Below are 20,988 nucleotides of genomic sequence, written 5' to 3'. Positions count from 1 at the left end.
CAAAGAATGGATCACATTCAAAAGTTAAAGCCAAGTTGGCAATCCTTTCTTTTTGCCTTTCTCTCTAAAAATTACTCTAAACAGGGGCGCCTGAGTGGCTCAGTCTCTTGAGCACCTATTATCGGTTTCCGCTAGGGTCAGGAGGGTCTCAGGGTCTTGAGATCAAGTCCTGCCTAGGGCTCTGTGCTCAGCGGGGAGTCTGCTAGAGATTCTCTCTCTCCCTCTCCCCTTCAGCCCTTCCCTCTACCCCTCCACCCCCGAGTGCAAGCGCACACACTCTCTCAGATAAATAAATCTTTTTAAAAAATTAATTCAAAAATAAAAAAATAATTACCCTAAAGAAGTTAGGCAACATAGCCAGTTTATACATGGAGGCCTGATTCAAAATTTCAGTTCTTTTTTTTTTTTTTTTTTTTTTTTTTTTTTTTTTTTTTAAAGATTTTATTTTATTTATTTATTTGACAGAGAGAAATCACAAGTAGGCAGAGAGGCAGGCAGAGAGAGAGGAGGAAGCAGGCTCCCTGCTGAGCAGAAAGCCCGATGTGGGGCTCGAACCCAGGACCTGGGATCATGACCTGAGCCGAAGGCAGCGGCTTAACCCACCGAGCCACCCAGGCGCCCCCAAAATTTCAGTTCTTTAAGTCATTTTGCCTCTCTTCGCAGTGATACTTAAAATTCTAGGACTCCAGAGTCACATTCATAAACACATTTATAAATACCACTGACCCCCCCCCAACATACCACATGACTAGTACATGCCCCAATGGAGACTAGAATAAAATAACACCCTACTGTGGAAATGAGGGCTGGCACTCTCCTTTTAACCATGAATAAGGCATTTGGGATAGCTAAGACAACATTTAGCTTTCAAAAGCATGCTGCTACCAGGAATGGAAAGAAAGGATCTTACACCTCCTTTTCTTTCCTAAATCTAAAGTGGTGGGCAAAATGTCTACATTTACTGGTTTGAAACTGTCAAACCATTGCCAAAGAATGAGCAAAGCAAATTACATACACATGCTCTCCTCCTAAAATGCTACCTCCTTTGTGAAGCTGTCTCGATTCATTATCTAGCATGCATAGCTTTCTTCTCTACATCCTGTCTTATAATTTATACTTCGACTGATATTTGCATTAATATTTTCTCAATGAGTAATGTGTTTACAGGTATCTTCTCTTACTAAACTGTAAACTTCCACAGCTCAGAGACCAAATTATCATCTCTCTGGTCCCTAAAATGCGAAGCAGAGTGATTTATAAATGGCAGGTGCAAAATAAATGCTTGATGAATGAATAAATATGGTGGTGTTATGATTGGAAGTTACGATTTAAGAGTTCTAATAAAAGTTGAAAGTAAATACGGTAAAGAAAGCACCCTTCTTTTCTCTGTATTTGGTATCATGATTGTGTACACTGAAGAGGGAAATGCATCTAAAGATGTCCTCTTGAAAATACATTTTATATTCAATATGTCTATTTTTGACAACCTTCAAGTAAACTATCTTTAGGAGAAGACTGTCAAGCTCACACTGAACTTCATCAGGAAAGTTCCAATCAGTCAGAAAAATAGTATCTACTTCCTATGACGAAGAGTGCTATTAGAGGCCTCAGAAAAAAACTGCAAAATCCTAACAGCTGAGAGCATGACGCCACAAGACTCTACCAACCAGGTGCTGCCTATCTAAACTGATAAAGAAGAGAAAAAGAAGAAACCCGGAATTTAAATGAGAAGGAAAAATGGTCTTTAGTTCTCAAAAAACAAGGGCTTAACTAGGGACTGATTAATGAGGAGTGACAACTGTTTCAGGTACACAGAGTTAAGAAGCAGCACATGTGTCTAAAGAGAGAAAGGCAATGAAAATCATCTCAACTAAAAATTCCCTTCCCCACTGTTTTAATTTGTTTTGCATGTTATCTTACTATTGGATACAGGGTTTGGCCAAACTTTAACAACTGGTTATTTGGAAATTTCTACACAATGATCGATTTCTCCCACAATGTGCATTTTTTCCTTCCAAAACAAACAAGATACTTTGCTCTGACAGGGACAATCTCCAGGCTCTTATTGAAAGGTACAAGAGAAGATGGGTGACTGAATATCATACAACACTTTTGAGTTCTTTAGGCCATTATCCCCTGGGGTAGATTTAATCAAAAGATGAAGAGTACAAGTTCAAAAGCTTTTAGTTGACAAGAAGCAAGTCTTTGGCTTGGGATTTTTGTGTTTCAGTTGTAAGTCAGCTTCATAGAAAAGTAATCAGAAACTAGACTGACCAGAGATTAGAAAAGAGCCTTGAAATGAAAGGTGTGAGACCATGGGTCCTACTTGTGATTTGGTCTCTAACCAAGTGTAGGGACTTTGCACAAATTACTTAAAACTCTGATCTGTAAAGTAAGGGACTAGACTAGTAACTCCTAAAGCCCCCTGTGGCACTCTCCATTTTTCATTGTCTAATATTGTTCCTTAAGTCATAGACTGGTTCTTTCAACTATATGAATACCTTCAAAGAACATAATAAAGGACAGTTTCTGCCCTCAAGGAATGGATAAGTCAGTGAGAAAAGTGAAGACTCTACTCATAGCTTCTAGGTGCTCATTCATGCATTCAAGTTCTAAACAAAGGTCACAAGGAGCCCAGCAGGAATGAGAATGAAAAGGAGCAGAAGACACTCCATGGAAGCTCTTAGAAGGAAGAAAGGAATTTACTGTTTCAGTCTACCAATGCTTATTGAGTGATCCCTCTGTATCAGGCACTGTGCTGGGCACTGAAGAGCCTAGAGCGACCCAGACAGATCAGGCCTCTATTAAAGCTTATTTGCATTCTTAGTGGTGAAGAAAAACAGATTAGCAAATGAATGAAATCCAGATTGTGATAAATTTTAGGAAGGAAAACAACAGTAATAAAAGAGGGTGGGGTGGGATGAACTATCATTAGCATAGGGGTGAGGAGGAAGGCTCTTTGGAGACAGGAAGCTGACAACCCAGGGCAGATGGGAATGAGGACAACCAGCGTGGAAGGAAGTGGGTAAATACTGACTCCAAAAGGGCTGGAGCAGACAGACCATCTGCCAGGCTGGAGCTTAAACAGCAATTACTTCTGGAAAGTTTAGGATTTAAAGCAATCATTCTCAACCAAGGGCGATTTTGCCCCTCAGGGGATACCTGACTGCATCTGGAGACATTTTGGGTTGTCACAATGTGGCAGGGAGAGTACCACTCCAGAGGTTGAGAAAACCTGAACTAAAGAACCATTACAGCCCAAATTATGGTTTTTGTCATTCTGTTATTAACCCATGTTTTTACCAACTTGGGTCTTTTTTCCTTTACTGCAGAAACAAAGTAAAAACGGGTTTCAAGTGGGCCCATGCTTCAGCCACTCTCTAAGAAATCCCACCCCAGAGGTTCAAGGGACTCCGCGAACCTTTGAAAAGCTACACAAGGTAGTGACTATGCGCGGGAAACGATCTGAAGAAACCCACCACCCAACTGCTCACGAGGGTCACCCCTGCGCGGAAGGGACTGGATTAGGCGCGGTGGAAGAGGAGAACAAAGTCAGGTTTCATCTGCGTAATTAAAATCGATGTTCAATATAATGCAAACTGGGGCCCATGCTACGGAAGAAGTGGAGATGCCTCAAGGATTAAAACCTCTGCCCCAAGACCTCTAGCTCCTGCTGCCGGCTTCCGCATTAACACCCGTTCCCCAAGGTTCTAGACGCTTCTTCCCTCACACCGCCCTGCGCTGGCCTCCGACCTCTCTGCCCCGACCTCTCTGCCCCACCCCCTCGCCCCGGTCCGGGTCCCAGTCCCAGGCTCTCTCACCTGGCCCCGCCCGCGTCGACCCTAGGCCCCTCTAGGCCCGCGAGGGCCTCCCTGCCGCCGCCTCACCTGGGCCGTCAGGCGTCTCCCCAAGCTGTCCTCGACGTACCGGTTTGCCCAGGCAGAGCGGCCAGGAGCCGAAGGCCTCGCCAGGGTCTGTGGGTGGCGTCACGAGCCCCGCGCGGGTCCCTTAGGCCCGGGAGCGCGGGGCCAGCCCTCGGAAGGGCGAGAAAGGCGGCAGCAGAGACGCTGCGCCGGCAACCCGAGGGCATGCGGCCGGGAAACCCGGGCGAAGGAGGCCGGGCTCGGAGGACGCTGACGCTGAGGGGGCCGGGCCCATGAGGGGTCCGTTAGCGGCCGCTCGCCCTTTTTTGCATATTCATGAAGCCAAACGGGGGGGACCGCCCAGGAGGCAGGCAGCGGAGAGATCATGAATTATTCATGATAAGCGTCTCATCCCGCCCAAAAAAGACCTCGTTGACTATTCATGAGCCCGAGAGGGTTTGGGCTGGAAAAGGCCGTTGGGTAGCCACCCTTCTGAGAGAGGCGTCGACGAGCTGAGGTGAGGGCTGTCCAGACGCTAGGGCTCCGGAGAAAGAGGGCGCTTGAGCGTCGTCAGTGTCTAGGCTTAGGTTAAATTTTTTTCTTTCCTTTTCCTTTTCCTTGCGGCTTTTAAGTTTGATGTGAAAGTATTTCGCTGAAGCCCGAAGTACTCTGAGGAGAAACGGGAAGGTGGGGGCTGAGGAAAAAGACAAAGGGAAGCTTCTAGATAGCACCCCACCTCCTCCTTCAATTCCCGCCCTCAGCGCTCGACTTTGAAAAATTTCACATGTAACGGGGGGCTGGGGAGCGGAGATGGGGGGAAGAGCAGAGAGAATAGTAGTGGGAACACCGCATTCCCGCTATCAAGGTAGCTGTTGTATTCAGATTTGGGTGGAAAGGAGTGAGTCTTGGTGAGGAAGCAACAGCGGTAATTAGCGGCCAAGCAGTGGGTGAGGCCAACGATGTCTGTTTATTGCTGGAGGTCGGGAGTGGAGCTTTGGGGTGATCTTGGCTAGGTCAGGTTTTCTCCAGCCATGGATTTGTTCTGCCAAATCAATGCCTGGCGCAGACCCAAGAGGTGACAGAGCTGGGGATAGGTCCCCACGGAATGACCTCGGCTCCTTTGCTACCTTTTCCAGGACGTGCCATTTAATCTCCGTGGACTTTAGTTCCCCAAACAGTACAGGGGGAGAAAATGTCTTGAAATGCAAGATCAGCCAATCACCGACTTGTATTCAAATGTGCAGCGCATGGGACGGGGTGTGCAGTGCACGGTGCACTTGGCTGGTGAAAACGGAGATAAAGCACGGTTCTTGCCCCTACAGGAGTTTTTTATTTAATTAGGCTGAGTCTAATTTCTCCCCCACTGGATCATCAGTCTCTTGAGATGTGAGCAGTATTTTACATCTTTGCAATCCTACATGGTGCCTGGCACATTGTAGTCACCCAGTAAATGTTGAATGAATGAATAATTGAAGTAGCCCGAAGAAGATATTAAAAAACCAAAAGAGCATGAACACATATCCAGTTAATATAGTGGAAACCATTTTCTCTGAGTGAGTGTGGAAAAGGGGAATTAGAGCCAAATGGGATTTGTTAAAATGGCGAATAATAACTTAACAGAAGCAAACTCTGTGAAACCTCTGATTAACTGGGTGACCTCTGACAAACCAATTTCTTTTGTTGGACTTCACTTTCCTCTTCTTTATAGTTTTATATTTTACATTTAAATCCATGACCCATTTTGAATTAATATTTGTATATAGTGTGAGAATTAGGTTGAGAGTTTGTTTTGGGTTTTGGGTGTTTTGTTTTGGCCTATGGATGTCCTGTTGTTCCAGTACCATTTGTTGAAAAGACTATCCTTCCTCCACTAAATTGACTTTCCTTTTCTCTAAAATGAAGGGATTGGATTATATATTTCTTCTTTCCCTTCCAAGTCTATGACGCTGAGCCCATATATGTCAAAATGTACTTTCTTTGTGTAAAGCTGTCCTTCGTATCAGGCAAGAAAGGTCACCTAGTTGCATTTTAGAATCCAACAATTAGATATTGTTCATTTGATAGAAGGGGGATTTTCTTGTTAAAAAAGTGGTGTTGGAAGATTGGAGAAGATGTGTGGGGAGCATTAGAAAATCAACTATTACTGTCTTTGTGCAAACATAATAAAACTGGTTTATGCTTCACTCAGAATGGCCAAAGGCAGGGGGCAGGGAATAGCTTAGGCTTTAATATGCTGAACAATAGCTGGTTAATCTTTATCTGAATCTTGGATTCACACGTACAAGGGTAAAATAGTAAGCAATTGTATCACCATTTTAAATAGGGCAGTTGAGATGCAGGTCAAGAGGTAAACCTAGCATGAGTCTTTATCTGAGAAAGCACAGAAATCTTACCTCCTTCTCCAAATCATAATTCTTGTCACAGAGTGGACATATCAAGCATTAAAGTGAATGATTATTTTTTTTTAAGATTTTTTTTTTTTTTTTTTGTCAGAGAGAGAGGGAGAGAGAGCGAGCACAGGCGGACAGAATGGCAGGCAGAGGCAGAGGGAGAAGCAGGCTCCCCGCCAAACAAGGAGCCCGATGTGGGACTCGATCCCAGGACACTGGGATCATGACCTGAGCCGAAGGCAGCTGCTTAACCAACTGAGCCACCCAGGCGTCCCAAAGTGAATGATTATTGATGCCCTGTGAAGTTTCAGATGTTTGTGGGTCAAATACACAAATATATATAAGTGAAAGACAGTTGAAAGTTAGAGTTCTGCTCTTAAAATCCATAAATATGAAATCTCTCCTAAGCTTTTAGATAATGAGTTAGAAAAAGGTGATAAGAAAACATCAGAGTTATTCTCTGAGAGTACATGATCTGTAGTGTCATACCTCCTGGGGCTGTCAGCTTGTGAGCTTTCAAAACTAAACAAGAGTTTGTACTTGAATAGAAAACTTCCACAAAACACCTGCTCAAAGAGAAAACAACAGTAGCAACAGAATAATTAGAGGTTGAAAAGAGCCTGGTTATTTAAAAAAATTATTTAGATATGTTTTGCTTTTCTAAAGCAAGCTCATTCTAGAACAACAGAAAAAGACACTACTGTGTTTAGAAATAAGCAAGCAAGCAAGCTCTGCAACTAGGAAGACACTGGTAGTGCATCATTTTAAATGGAATGAAACAAAAAAGGAATTTCATTTTAGGGAGTCGTTGTAGAAAACCCCTAATTTGTGAGTCAAAGTTTCTTGAATTTTATTCTCAGTTCTACCACTAAGTGTTTGACCCTGAGTAAGTCAGTTGACTTCTCTGGACCTTGATTTCCTCATCTAGAAAATTAGATGTTTGTATTAGATGACATTTAAAGCTCCTTCTATCTCTAATAATTTGTAATTCTTTTCTAGATACTTAATACTTCCTTGTTCTTGTATTAACTCTCTATTGATCCAGCAAATATTTATTGAGCATCTATTTTGTTCCAATACTGTGATGGTGCTGAGGATTCAAGAATGAGCTGAACCAGATATAAGAGGTCATACATTACATGATTCCATTTATATGAAATGTTCAAAATAGGCAAATCCAGAGAGATGAAATGTAGATCAGTGGTTGCAAGGGGCCAGGGAAGGGGGACTGGGAAGTGATTGGTAATGGGCGTGGGGCTTCTTTTTAGGATAAGAAAAATCTTTTGGAATTAGTAGTGATGGTTGCAAAACTATGAATATACTAAAACTCACTAAATTGTACCTTTAAAAAAAAACAACGTAAAAAATAAAGAATGAGCTAGACAGACACAACTTTACCCTCATGGTAGCTCACAGGCAGGGTGGGATGGATGTATAAATGCAACCATGATAGTGTATATGTTACAATGGGCACATAACCCAACTTGGTGGTGGTGGCGAGTAAGGAAATAGTTCCTTGAGAACATTATACTCCATATCTAGGAGATAAGTAGGAATTGAGAATGGAGGAGAAGGTTTCAGGCAGAAGGATTATTGCAAAAACCTGAAAGCTGGAGAGAATATGGTTTAGGGTAACGAATGTTGATAAGAATAACTGATGCATAAAAGTGTAAGGGAAAATGGTTAGAGATGTGCCTAGGGAGGCATGATGAGCCAGATCTTGAAGCCACCTTAAGGAGTTTTAATTTTATCCTGAGGGCAGTGGGGAGCCATTGAAGAATTTCAGGCTACAGAGTTACATAATCAAGTTTGCAATTTAAAAAGAAAACTCTGGGGGCACCTGGGTGGCTCAGTGGGTTAAGCCTCTGCCTTTCGCTCAGGTCATGATCTTAGGGTCCTGTGATTGAGCCCCGCATCGCATTGGGCTCTCTGCTCAGCAGGGAGCCTACTTCCCTTCCTCTCTGCCTGCCTGTCTGCCTACTTGTGATCTCTGCCTGTCAAATAAATAAATAAAATCTTTAAAAAAAATTAAAAAAAGAAAAAGAAAACTCTGGCTGCAATACAAAGGACAGACTGGAGAAGGGCAGAATCAGTGACCAGCAGACTGGTAGCAAAAGATGAGGCTAATCTCATCTAAAGCAGAGATAACAACAACTTGTGTAAAGTGAGGAATGGACACATTTGATAAGTATTAAGAAGACTAGATGTGTAAGTGAGGGAGGGTCAGGGTTGAGTCATAGTTTTTAGGCTTGAGAAATTAGGTATTTGATGATGTTATTTGCAGGAAACATTGAGCTAGGGAACAGGAATAGGTTTTGGGAGAAAAGAATTGACATTTAGATGTGTTGGGAACATCAAAGTGGAACTGTCTCGTAGAGGTACAGATCTCTAACTCCCCAGAAAGACCTGGGCTTCTGACATTTAAGAATCATTAGAATGAAAAAAAAAAAAAAAAAAAAAGAATCATTAGAATGGATATAGTAATTAAAACAATGAAAATGTATTTGTTCATCCAGGGAGGGCTTGTTTAGAAGTAGGAAGAAGAAGGGGGAAAAAAAAAAAAAAGGAGCTCCTAGTACAGAGCCCTGAACACTAAACACTCAAAAATGTGCAGGGGAAAAAGTGTGAAGTAGAGAATGAGAAGGAACAACTAGAAGGCTGGTAGAAAACTAGGAGTTCAAATACTAACGTAAGATTTTAAAAACTAAATATGCTTTGTTACTTATAATGAAAATATTTGTCAGTGTTCCAAGTGCCCCATAAGTCTATGACTAAGTCCTCACAACAACCCTATGAAGCAGGTACTAGGACCGTCCTTATTTTACAGATGGGGACACTGGGGCACACAATTTGCCCAAGATGAAATGGTAAGTTAATTGCAGACTGAAATTTGGCTGTAGGCAGTGTGGGCTCCGGAAGAGTGTGTGTACTTAACCATTAGGCTATGTATGCTCTCCAGATGAATACATGCCCCCATAAACACTGTAAGAGCCCTGAGAAGTTGGATTTATTGTCTCTATTTTACAAAAAGGAAACTGAGGTCCAGAATGATTGGGTGAGTTAACTAAGTCACAGAGCTACTCAGTAGTTGAGCAGAATATGGGCCTACGTTCCTTAACCCCAAAGCCTCTTTCTACTATGTTATACTACTGGTTATTTCTCTCTTCATACACACATATATGTATATAAACTTTAACTTTACTCATTTTATGAATATTAATTTCTTAGGTATTTACCAAATGCTAATATGACTAGCTTTGAATCCTTTCTCAAAAGCGAGTGTCGTGGGGGACCTGGGTGGCTTAGAGGGTTAAGCCTCTGCCTTCGGCTCAGGTCATGGTCTCAGGTTCCTGGGACTGACTCAGGATCCTGGGATTGAGCTCCCCATCAGGCTCTCTGCTCAGCAGGGAGCCTGCTTTCCCCTCTCTCTCTCTGCCTGCCTCTCTGCCTACTTGTGATCTCTCTCTCTGTGTCAAATAAATAAATAAAATCTTTAAAACAAAAAATAACAACAACAACAACAAAAAAAGCACGTGCCCTGATTGCCTTGGAGTTTTCAATGATAGTATCAGTTTAATCCGGGTTATCTGTACATTCCAGTATAGATGTAATAATGCATTATGTTCTAATTGAATGATGCTTTTTTCAGGGCTTGATTCTCTCTCTCTTTTTTAAAGATTTTATTTATTTGACAGAGAGGGAAGAGCACAGAGGGAAAGTGAGAAGCAGACTCCCTGCTGAGCAGAGAGCCTGGCCCTGGCTGAGGGCTCGATCCCAGGATCCTGGGATCATGACTTGAGCAGAAGGGAGACACTCAACCAACTTTGCCACCCAGACACCTCAGGGCTTGATTCTCTAAAAATGCCACCAGAATGTTTTATGACCAGAGAAAAAAATTTTTAAGTTTATTTATTTGAGTAATCAATATACCCAATGTGGGACTTGAACTCAAAATCCCAAGATCAAGAACTGCATGACTGAGCCAGCCAGATACCCCCTTAGAGAAATTTTTTTTTTTTTTTAATCAGTGTAGTGGGGCCCCTAAGTGGCTCAGTTGGTTAAGAGTCTGACTTGTTATCTCAGCTCAGGTCTTGATCTCAGGGTTGTAAGTTCAAGCCCTGCATTGAGCTCCACACTGGGCATGGAGACTACTTTAAAAAAAAAAAATCAATGTAGAAATCTATTTTAAAATTCTTATTATTATTATTTATTGTTTCTAAGGCTAATAACTACCCCAGTAGGAGGCATTTATATGGTTTAATGGGCCAGAACTAGAGCTTAAACTCTTGTAGTTACTTATTTTGCTCATTTTATTACTTGAAGTTGCAAGAGAAACAGTTTCTGTGTTGAGTTAGATTTGAAGGTTATACATAGAAATGAAGGTCATATTCTGAAGTCAACAAAAGATACCTTGGAATCTTTAAGGACTGGACTAATAAGTGGTTTTCAGTGTCCTGTAAGATATTGTATAAGAGTGTCCCCTAGTGTTGCTCTGAAGAAATTGAGAGAAATTAAGTAGTACTTGTTTGTAATCTCTATCACCATCTTGTGGCAGCGTCCTCAAATAATTCTGCCTTCTTTTATTTGCAAAATCATCCAGAATCTTGCATTAATCTATACACCAAAAAGGTCACAGGCTATCCTGCGAGATCCAGAATGGAATTACTTTAGATGGGTTATTTTACAAATATATTGGTCAGAACTACATAAAACCTTGAAAAGAAGCCACAGCATAAATTAAATTAAGGTCTTTGAAAAGAAAAAGGGAAATTTGCTACTTCTTTTTTTAATGGTAGTGAAGCAATAAAAGTGAACTGGATGGATTTTTTTATAACTTAAAATAGAACTTTGTTCTGTTTGTTTATTTTATCTTTATTTTTGTTTAAGATTTTATTTATTTGATGGAGAGAGACACAGTGAGAGAGGGAACACAAGCAGGGGGAATGGCATGGGGAGAAGCAGACTTCCTGCAATGCAGGGAGCTTCATGCAGGGCTCGATCCCAGGACCCTGGAATCATGACCTGAGCTGAAGCCAGACACTTAACAACTGAGCCACCCAGGTGCCCCCTATTTAATTATTTTTTTACTAAACTCTACCCCTAACGTGGGGCTTGAACCCATGACCCCAAAGATCAAGAATCACATGCTCTACCAACTGCGCCAGCCAGGTGCCCCAAAATTAGATGTATTTTTAACATTAATATTTTTATTGTGTTAAAATGCACTTAAAATTCACTACCTCACCCATTCTCAAGTATACGATTCAGTGGTACTGAGTGCATTCATGGTGTTATGCAACCATCACCACTATCCATTCCTAGAAAATTTTTGTCATCCTGAACAGAAACTCCGTGCCTTTTAAACATCCAATTCCTTCCACCCTCCAGCTCTTTGTAACCTCTGTTCTTTCTGTCTCTATGAAGTTGACTACTTTAGGTTCTTCTACCTCATATAAGTGAAATCATGCAGTATTTGTCCTTTTGTGTCTGGCTCATTTCATTTAGCATAATGTTTTCAAGTTTTATCCATGTTATAGCATGCATCAGATTGTTGTTCCTTTTTAAGGCTTGTATATATCATTGTACATACCACATTAAAAAAAAACGTTTAACTGTTGATGGACATTTGGGTTGTTTCCACCTATTAGATATTTTATTTTATTTTATTTTTTAAGATTTTTATTTATTTATTTGACAGACAGAGATCACAAGTAGGCAGAGAGGCAGGCCGAGAGAGGAGGAAGCAGGCTCCCCGCTGAGCAGAGAGCCAGATGCAGGGCTCCATCCCAGGACCCTGGGATCATGACCCGAGCCGAAGGCAGAGGCCTTAACCCACCAAGCCACCCAGGCACCCCCACTTATTAGATATTTTAAATAATACTGCTGTGAACATTGGTGTACAAGTATCTGTTTGAATCCCTGCTTTAGTTCTTTTGGTTTATACCTAGAAGTGGAATTGCTGATTAATATGGTAATTCTGTTTAACTTTCTGAGGAACTGCCATACTGTTTTTTAAGGCAGCTGTATGATTCCCACCAGCGCAGAAGGGTTCCAATTTCTCTACATCCTCACCAACATTATTATTTTCCATTTTTGGGGAATAGCCACCCTAATGGTGTGAAGTGTAAATCTTAACATTTGAGTTACCTTTGAAAACCAATAACCCATAAAGTTAATTCAAGAAATGTTTTTGAGCCTCTGCTACATACAGAGTACAGTTGGACTCTAAGAGAATAACAATGATGAGTAAAGTACATTGTTAAATCTGTAGGTGATTTACAATTTATTTTTTCTTCTCCAAATGTATGTGGGAACAGGCAAATCAACCTAAATTATCACTGGGTGGTTGAAAAAACTAATCCAGAGCCCTTATGCTAAATTCATAGAAAATGGGTAGTAGAGATAAAAATGTTCATTAAACGAATTTTCCAAAGAATACAGTAAAATGCTAATTATATGTAGGTCTTCTTTGGAAAATTCACAAAAAGCATTATGTTAGGCAAAGTCTCTAATTTTTCTTTTCACCCCCCACAGGTTTGACCTGTCAAAAGAATCCTGATACATTATTACAATGGCCACTGCTCAGCTCTCTCACTCTATCAAAATTCACAAAGCATCTAAGGTAATTACTAAGAATTAAAAGAAAATCAATGGCTATTTCGTAAGTTAGTTCAGAATCATGACTTTAATCTTTGGTGTTTTTTTAAAACAGCAGTTTTATCAGTTAATTGGCACATAATATTTTGTCAGAGTATGTCTACATTTTAACTGTGTAATGGGCTGAGAATGTTCAAGAAATTAGGATACATTTCTACAAAGTAACTGGGTGCTTATTTCATGTTTATATATTTAGATTTTCTAGAGTGAAAGAAATCAGAAACAAAAAAGATGTTTAAAGAGAATTTTTTTTTGTTAGACATTTACTCTGAAGCAGTTAGGAAATTTCTGATAGGTACTATGATATAATTATAAGAACTGAGGAGAGAATACAGAGAGGAACTTGGAGGCTGGGACCTTGGGGTAACATGCCAAAGCCAAGGAATCTTTCTGGGTTCACAAGGGCAGATTTAACTTACCCCCAGACATTCATTAATGAATCATGCATTTATTAATTGAGAGCTCAATATTATATAATATATGTATTTACATATATATATATATGTGTGTGTGTGTGTTTCTCTATATATAAGATGGTGTTATTCTCTGAGAGAATAAAAAAAATCTTTATCTTCTAGAAGTTTAGAATCTGACAAGGGAATTATGATTTAGAGGAGTTAAGCCAATTTACAAAGCAGTATATGTATTTACATATATGTGAAAAAGAGTAAAGCAATACAAATAATAGGAATTTAGAGATTTTGTATAAACTAAAATGGTTTGTGAATTACTCAAGGAAATGTGACTGAAGGTGGACTTTGAATAATGTAAAGGATTTGAGTAGAGGAGAGAGAATTCTATGAGGAAAACCTACCAATGTGCCTTGGCTCAAAATGAAAAATGAACATGGCATATTTTAGTAAATAATGAAGAATCCATCCTTATTGGAGTTGAGAGACATCGTGTTGGACAGAAGTAGGAAATAAAGTTGAATGGGAACTTTGGGTACAAATTAATATGGATCTTAAAAGCCAAGCTAAGGAATTTATGCTTTATTCTTCAATCAGTAGACAGTCAGTGGGTTTGATCAGTAAAGTGAATAAAACAATTGTTTTAGGAATATTAAGCTGTACCAAAAAAGGGACAAGATTAAGGTTGAAGGAGAATTAGGGCAGAGAGAAAGCAGTCATCTTTCTGGCTCAAATTCAGTATACTCACTGGATTCCTGATCTCGTTTGGTTTCCTAAGTGGCTTCCTTCCTAGGGGAGATGCTGAGCTGGATATATGAATTGCAATCAGTTTGACAGTTATTTTTCTCACTATAAATTAACAAATTGAGTTTTTGATGTAAACAGATCTTTGTAGTTTGGGTTGTATGAACTACTTTTCCCAGGAAATTTTAAGTGACTGTATGATTTTGCTATTTAATATTTAAAACAAGAATAGCAATTATAGAAGCTAACATTTATTCAGCACTTACCCTGTACTGGGCACTGTGCCACAGGCTTTATATTATTATTTCAATTAAACCTCACATTAAGGAGGAAACTGAAGTGCAGAGAAGTAAAGTTAACTTGTCTTAGGTGGTGTAACTGGACAGCTAAGCAGTCAAACATCACTTATGTCATTAGCTCACTAACTTGTTAAAATAATTTATAATAGTGTTTTTTATTATCAAGTCATAGTATTTTCATGTATTAGACATTTTTTTTAAAGATTTTATTTATTTATTTGTTAGAGAGAGAGAGAGAGAGAGAGAGAGCGAGCGAGCGTGGGAGCACAGGCAGACAGAGTGGCAGGCAGAGGCAGAGGGAGAAGCAGGTTCCCCGCGAGCAAGGAGCCCGATGTGGGACTCGATCCCAGGACCCTGGGATCATGACCTGAGCCGAAGGCAGCTGCTTAACCAACTGAGCCACCCAGGCGTCCCTGTATTAGACATTTTTTTAAAAGATTTTATTTATTTGACAGACGGAGATTACAAGTAGGCAGAGAGGCAGGCAGAGGGGGTGGTGGGAAGCAGGCTTCTCGCTGAGCAGAGAGCCCGATGCGGGGCTCGATCCCAGGACCCCAGGATCATGACCTGAGCCGAAGGCAGAGGCTTTAACCCACTGAGCCACCCAGGTGCCCCTCATGTATTAGACATTTATAAAAACATTGATGATGACCCTTAAAGCATTAGATCATTGAGCTAAGAAAAAAAAATCTCTGGAGTATAGAGAAATAATAGAACTCTAGAGGGCTTTTTCAACTATTGATCTTCATTACTACAAATGGCTTTTTAGATCCTATATTAAAAATAAGTGTCTTTATACTTTCAGGTTATTTAATTCTACAAATGGTTATTACATTCTACAAATGGTTATTACTCAAGTATTGCCTCTAAGTTTTGGCAAGTTTTCAGTAAGTTACTATATATGCATGCCATGCCAGCTATTACTCAATTACTCAAAGGAACTGTAATTTCTCAGGATCTGTGAATACAAAAACAATTTTCTGTAAAAAATTTATTTTTTTTTTTAAAGATTTTATTTATTTATTTGACAGAGAGAGATCACAAGTAGACGGAGAGGCAGGCAGAGAGAGAGAGAGAGAGGGAAGCAGGCTTCTTGCTGAGCAGAGAGCCCGATGTGGGACTCGATCCCAGGACCCCGAGATCATGACCTGAGCCGAAGGCAGCGGCTTAACCCACTGAGCCACCCAGGCACCCTGTAAAAAATTTAAATGCACACACATACACATATGCACACCACATATACACCTAATGTCCTTCAGCTTCAATTTTTCCTACTTCTATATAGCTTAATATTAATTACTAAAATAATTATTTTACTCACTCTCCTGATCAAATCCACTGACTTTCTACTGATTGCAGAATAAAACATAAATTCCTTAACCTGGCTTTTAAGATCCAGACTGATTTGTCTCCAAAGTTCCTTCCATACTGCAAGAGTAATAATTTTATTATATATTTTTAATACCTGAATATAATATAGTTTGATCATTCATTTGCCACTATATGGTGTACCAAAGAAGAACAAAGCTTATAGAGCAAAATCTAGCAAAGACTAGAATGTCTTTGGAGTATAGAAGGCTTTTTTGGGGAGTGCCTGGGGGGTTTAGTTGGTTAAGCATCTGACTCAGTTTCAGCTCAGGTCATGATCTCAGGATTGTGAGATTGAGCCCTGTGTTGGGTCTGCTTGAAATTCTCTCTGTGTACCCCCCCCCAAATAAATGAATCTTAAAAAAAAAAAAGGGTTTTTTGGGGTACATGACTGTCTCAGCTAGAAGAACATGTGACTCTTGGTCTTGATGTAATGAGTTCAAGCCCAACACTGGGTATGGAGACTACTTAAATACATTTAAAAAAAAGAAAGAAAAACTTTTGGGAGCTCCTCTTCATCAAAGGCATATTTTTGGGTAGTACCTGCCTCTAAGTAACAGAATTATTAAAACTTCAACAGCTGAAGCTTTTTAATATAGTAAAAAGAGCTCTGAATTTGATTAAGATAATCAGAGACTTAACCATCCTGACTTCTGACAGTATAGAAATAGTAGTTTCATCTACTTTCATATCTTAAATAAATGAAGTCAATAGTAGTCACTTGTATCTGGTCTCTTTTATGTATGAAAATCATCAGTATTGTTAAGTATAGTTATAGATCATTCATTCTCATTTCTCTATAGTATTCCGTTGTGGGAATATGTTACAATTTGTTTATCCATTGTTTTGTTGATGGGCATTAGTAATTTCCATTTTGGGTCCATTATGAATAATAGTGTTATGAATGTTCTTTTGGTGAGGAGATGTATGCGTATCTGTCAGGTGTATACCTACGAGTGAAATAAGGGTCATGGAATACGTGTGTATTTAGCTTTAATGGATACCACTGAGCAAATTTTCCAAAGAGGTTGTGTTCACTTATTATGCTCCTATAACCAGTGTTTAAAAGTTTGACTGATTCACATCTTTATCAACATTTGGTATTTTCTGATTTTTAAAAATTTTAGCCTCTGTGTTAAGTGCATAGTATTATTTCAGTGTGGTTTTAATGTGCACGTCCCGGTGACGTTTGAGCACTACTTTTTTTTAGGTCATGGGAGGGATTGAGAGAGGGAGAGAGAGAATCCCAAGCAGGCTCTATACCCAGCACAGAGCCCAACATGGGGCTCAATCTCACAACCCTGAGCTCAGGACCTGAGCTGAAATCAGGAGTCAGAGGCTTAATCAGCTGAGCCACACTGGTGTTCCATTTGAGCACTATTTATTGGCCATTTGGATATCCTGTTTTGTGAAGTGTCTATTCAAGTCTTTTGTCCCTATTTTTCTTTTTGGCTGTCTTTTTCTTAGTGAATTTTAGGAGTTCTTCATATATCCTAGATATGAGTCCTTTGAAGATGTATGTATTGAGAATATCTTCTCCCATACAAGTTGCCTTTTTGAACAAAAGTTCTTAAGTTTAATATAATCTAATTCATCGATATTTGGAAAATACTTTAAAATGAAAATGTATTGACACAATACCAGCTGGAGTTCATGAGACATATTTTGTGCTTGGATTAAATAAGAGAGCGAAAAGCAGTCTCAGACTAATTAATTGTGACAAAAATGATCAAATTTTTAATTTTTATACATGTATGTAGTCAATACTAGATATGACAAACAAGTTGAAATGATAACTCGAGATACAAAACAAACTATCAACAAATACTTTATTTTATTTGGTAGACAATTTTTTTTTAAGATTTTTAAATTCATTTTAGAGAGAGAGCAGGGTGATGAGGGGCAGAGGGAGAAGAAGAGAGAATCCCAAGGGCATTCTTGGGGAGCCCGATGTGGGGCTTGATTCCACAACCCCGAGACCACAACTTGAGCCAAAACCAAGAGTTGGCATTCACCTGTCCCTGCCACCCCAGTGCCCCTAGATAATTCTTATACACTGAAGTAAAATTCACGCATCTGTCACGTCTTACGACATTCCTAATATAGCACACCATTTCTTAGGGCAGACTATCCAGTCATTTAAGAATAACTGTATAGGGGCACCTGGGTGGCTCAGTTGGTTAAGCGACTGCCTTCGGCTCAGGTCATGATCCTGGAGTCCTGGGATCGAGTCCCGTATCAGGCTCCCTGCTTGGCAGGGAGTCTGCTTCTCCCTCTGACCCTCCCCCTTCTCATACTCTCTCTCTCAAATAAATAAATAAAATCTTTAAAAAAAAAAAAAAGAACAACTGTATATGGGTGGGTCGCTCAGTGGGTTAAGCCTCTGCCTTCGGCTCGGGTCATGATCCCAGGGTCCTGGGATCAAGCCCTGCATCGGGCTCTCTACTCAGCCAGGAGCCTACTTCCCCCTCTCTTTCTGCCTGCCTCTCTGCCTACTTGTGATCTCTCTGTCTGTCAAATAAATAAATAAAATCTTAAAAAAAAAGAATAACTGTATATATTTTTCAATATATCATACACACACATATAAAATTTAGAAGAAACTACTGTTAATATTGATACATTTTGTGAGAGGCTGACATTTTATAGAACCTTAATATTCTGTTGAACTCTAACTTAAGCAAAGCACAAAAGTATGGAGATACATGGTGGTAGAATAGTAAATGAATAGTAGTTACATACAACTAGGGTAAGGTACACAGGAGGTGATAGGGAATAGGGGCAGAGGGCTGGGGTGGCAGATGAGGCAGGAGAGTTAGGCAAGGATAAGTCTTTGATAGTTCTTAGTGCCACACTAAGGTACTTGAACTCTATCTTACATGAATACTAGTCATGTCATAATAATTTTGTATTTTTTTTTAAGATTTTATTTATTTATTTGACAGACAGAGATCACAAGTAGGCAGAGAAGCAGGCAGAGAGAGAGGAGGAAGCAAGCTCCCTGCTGAGAAGAGAGCCCGATGCGGGGCTTGATCCCAGGACCCTGGGACGGTGACCCTAGCTGAAGGCAGAGGCCTAACCCACTGAGCCACCCAGGCGCCCCAATAATTTTGTATTATTTAAAGTTAATAATGATGGCACTATGAAGGACAAAGTGAATGAAAGGAACTGTTGGCAGGAAGATCAGGGTCTACCGCAGTAATAAAGGGGGAAAGTGAGTATGCCCTGAGTCAAGGCAGTGAGAGTGAGAAGGGAAAGGAGAAAATACATTTGAGAACTTCTTTACAGAGAATTATAGGGGTTAGTGATTAGAAATGGGGTATGAAATAAAAAGGGAAACCAAAGACAACTCTTCTTCTAGCCTGAATGATTGGCATGGAGGCTGATTCTTTACTCTGACAATGAAATTTGGGATCAAGATGATAGAGATGAACTGAGTTTGAGGGTCTACAAAATGGACTAGGTGTAGGGGTTCACAGAACAGAAACACAGAAGTGGGGCTCAGAACAGCCTGTATAGGCTATAGCCGAAGCAGTGAGACTAGATGAGATTACCCAAGAAGTGAGAACTATGCAAAGAGAAAAGGACTGAAGACAGAATTTAAATGTTTAAATGTCAGAAGAACTGGAAAAAATAAAAGAGATTGAGATAGATGTGGAAGGATGGGTGAAAAATCAAAAGAAAACAGTGTTATGGCAGCTGAACGAGAAGAGGGAAAGTGTGGGCAAAAGTGTCAAACACTGCAGAGAAGTTAGTACAAAGGACAGGAGAGGTCAATGATAGGATATACTTGATGACTTTGGAGAGAATAGTATAAAATGCAGGTTACAAAAGGCAGATTGCATTGCATTCTGAGGAATGTGTGAAAGGGAAGGAGATTATGTAATCTTAGTAAAACTCCAATTTTGCTTCAAACCCGTGGATCATTGTGAAATAAATTATACTAGTCTTGAATTATTTGGGTAACTCTCCCTGCCTTTCTGCTCTGCCTTGTCTGTGGAGATCAAATTGAATGCCATTTTCAAAGCCCTGTTTCCTTTTGATTACCTATAAAGGTATCAGATTTGAAGTCTTGAAAAATCTTCCCATCATTATCTGTGGTAATGGCATGATGGCTGAATATATTAAAGAATAACTAATCTTTTTCATCTTTTTCCCTCCAGGAAACCGTTTTTCCATCCCAAATCACTAATGAGCATGAGTCATTGATAATGGTGAAGAAACTTTTTGCTACTTCTATCTCATGTATAACATATCTAAGAGGCCTGTTTCCGGAGAGCTCTTACGGAGAACGCCATTTGGATGGTAAAGTTTAACTAGTTACCTTGCCTGTTGTAGCCTTTTCCTCTACTTGGCAGGAGTAAACCTTTCAGTTCTCACAGTGTGCTAATTCCAGTTCATGGGATTGTTCATCAAGATCAATTTGCTAATTCATTTTCCATTTTAATTTCAGTATGTTTAGTGGTTTTACTTACAGGAATCATTAGTTCCTGGCTAGATACCAAATGACAGACTGAGAAGAAAAATCTGTATAGACAAGCCCAGTAATTTTAAACCATACCTATGAAAGCAACAACTGGATCAAAATCTATTTGGGTGCTATAGCTCTGTGCTATTTTGTGCCTAAATTGAGTTTGTTCTTTGAGGTTTACTTTGGCATTGAGGCAGTTTGATGGAGCCAGGTGAAAAACTCTTCTTTCTGTTAACACTTATAAATATGCTGGAAGAACAGCATATTCATGCCAAACCCATTTGTTGATTAGCATTGATAGAAAATTGCTATTCTAATCAGCACTTTTCTTTTCTCAATTGCCAGGTCTTCTACTTTACTCCCTTTTATTTCTACATCTTAAACTGATGATCTCATTTCCTTATATTACAAGCAGTTTCTGGCTCCTTTCCTTGTCTTGGATTGAAAGATAAAAATGTACCTAGGACTCTTCAATTTTTTAGAATCGTATTATTAGCTTAAAAAGCTGGATTGTGATAACAATTCAGAAAATTTTGCTGTTTTGTCACTAAAATGGGAACTGTCATTTGGGATAATAAATGTAGAGGGCTATAAGTTTCCTTGTAAGATCTCACTTTTCAAGATCTAACTTTACTTTAAATTCCTCACATCTGTATTGTATTTAATGATATACCTTGGCCTCATTCCAATTGTATTTTCTTAACATTTCGTCCTCTCTACTAGCTAGCATCAATGAAGTGCATGTGTGCATGTGCCCAAGAGCATGACATTTGCAATCATGACAAT

General features: G+C 39.8%; 1 protein-coding gene across 3 annotated transcripts in view; it reads left to right on the top strand.

Annotated features, from left to right (window-relative positions):
• Window positions 1-4,196: 4,196 nt before the first annotated feature.
• The window catches only part of HORMAD2 (HORMA domain containing 2), an 87,141-nt gene continuing 70,349 nt past the window's right edge, over window positions 4,197-20,988 (top strand). For 2 of the 3 annotated variants that reach the window (XM_047698376.1, XM_047698375.1), the window contains exons 1-3: window positions 4,197-4,380; window positions 12,788-12,875; window positions 19,895-20,036. In XM_047698376.1, coding sequence (XP_047554332.1) covers window positions 12,825-12,875; window positions 19,895-20,036 — 193 coding nt within the window. In that variant the 5' untranslated portion in view covers window positions 4,197-4,380; window positions 12,788-12,824. The remainder of the gene's footprint in view (window positions 4,381-12,787; window positions 12,876-19,894; window positions 20,037-20,988) is intronic. The other variant, XM_047698374.1, reaches the window with a different exon arrangement.

This window comes from Lutra lutra, chromosome 12 (assembly GCF_902655055.1).
Source record: "Lutra lutra chromosome 12, mLutLut1.2, whole genome shotgun sequence".
NCBI classification, from domain to species: Eukaryota; Metazoa; Chordata; class Mammalia; order Carnivora; family Mustelidae; genus Lutra; species Lutra lutra.
The sequence above is the reverse complement of the archived record's forward strand: the minus strand, read 5'-3'. Positions and strand labels throughout refer to the sequence as shown.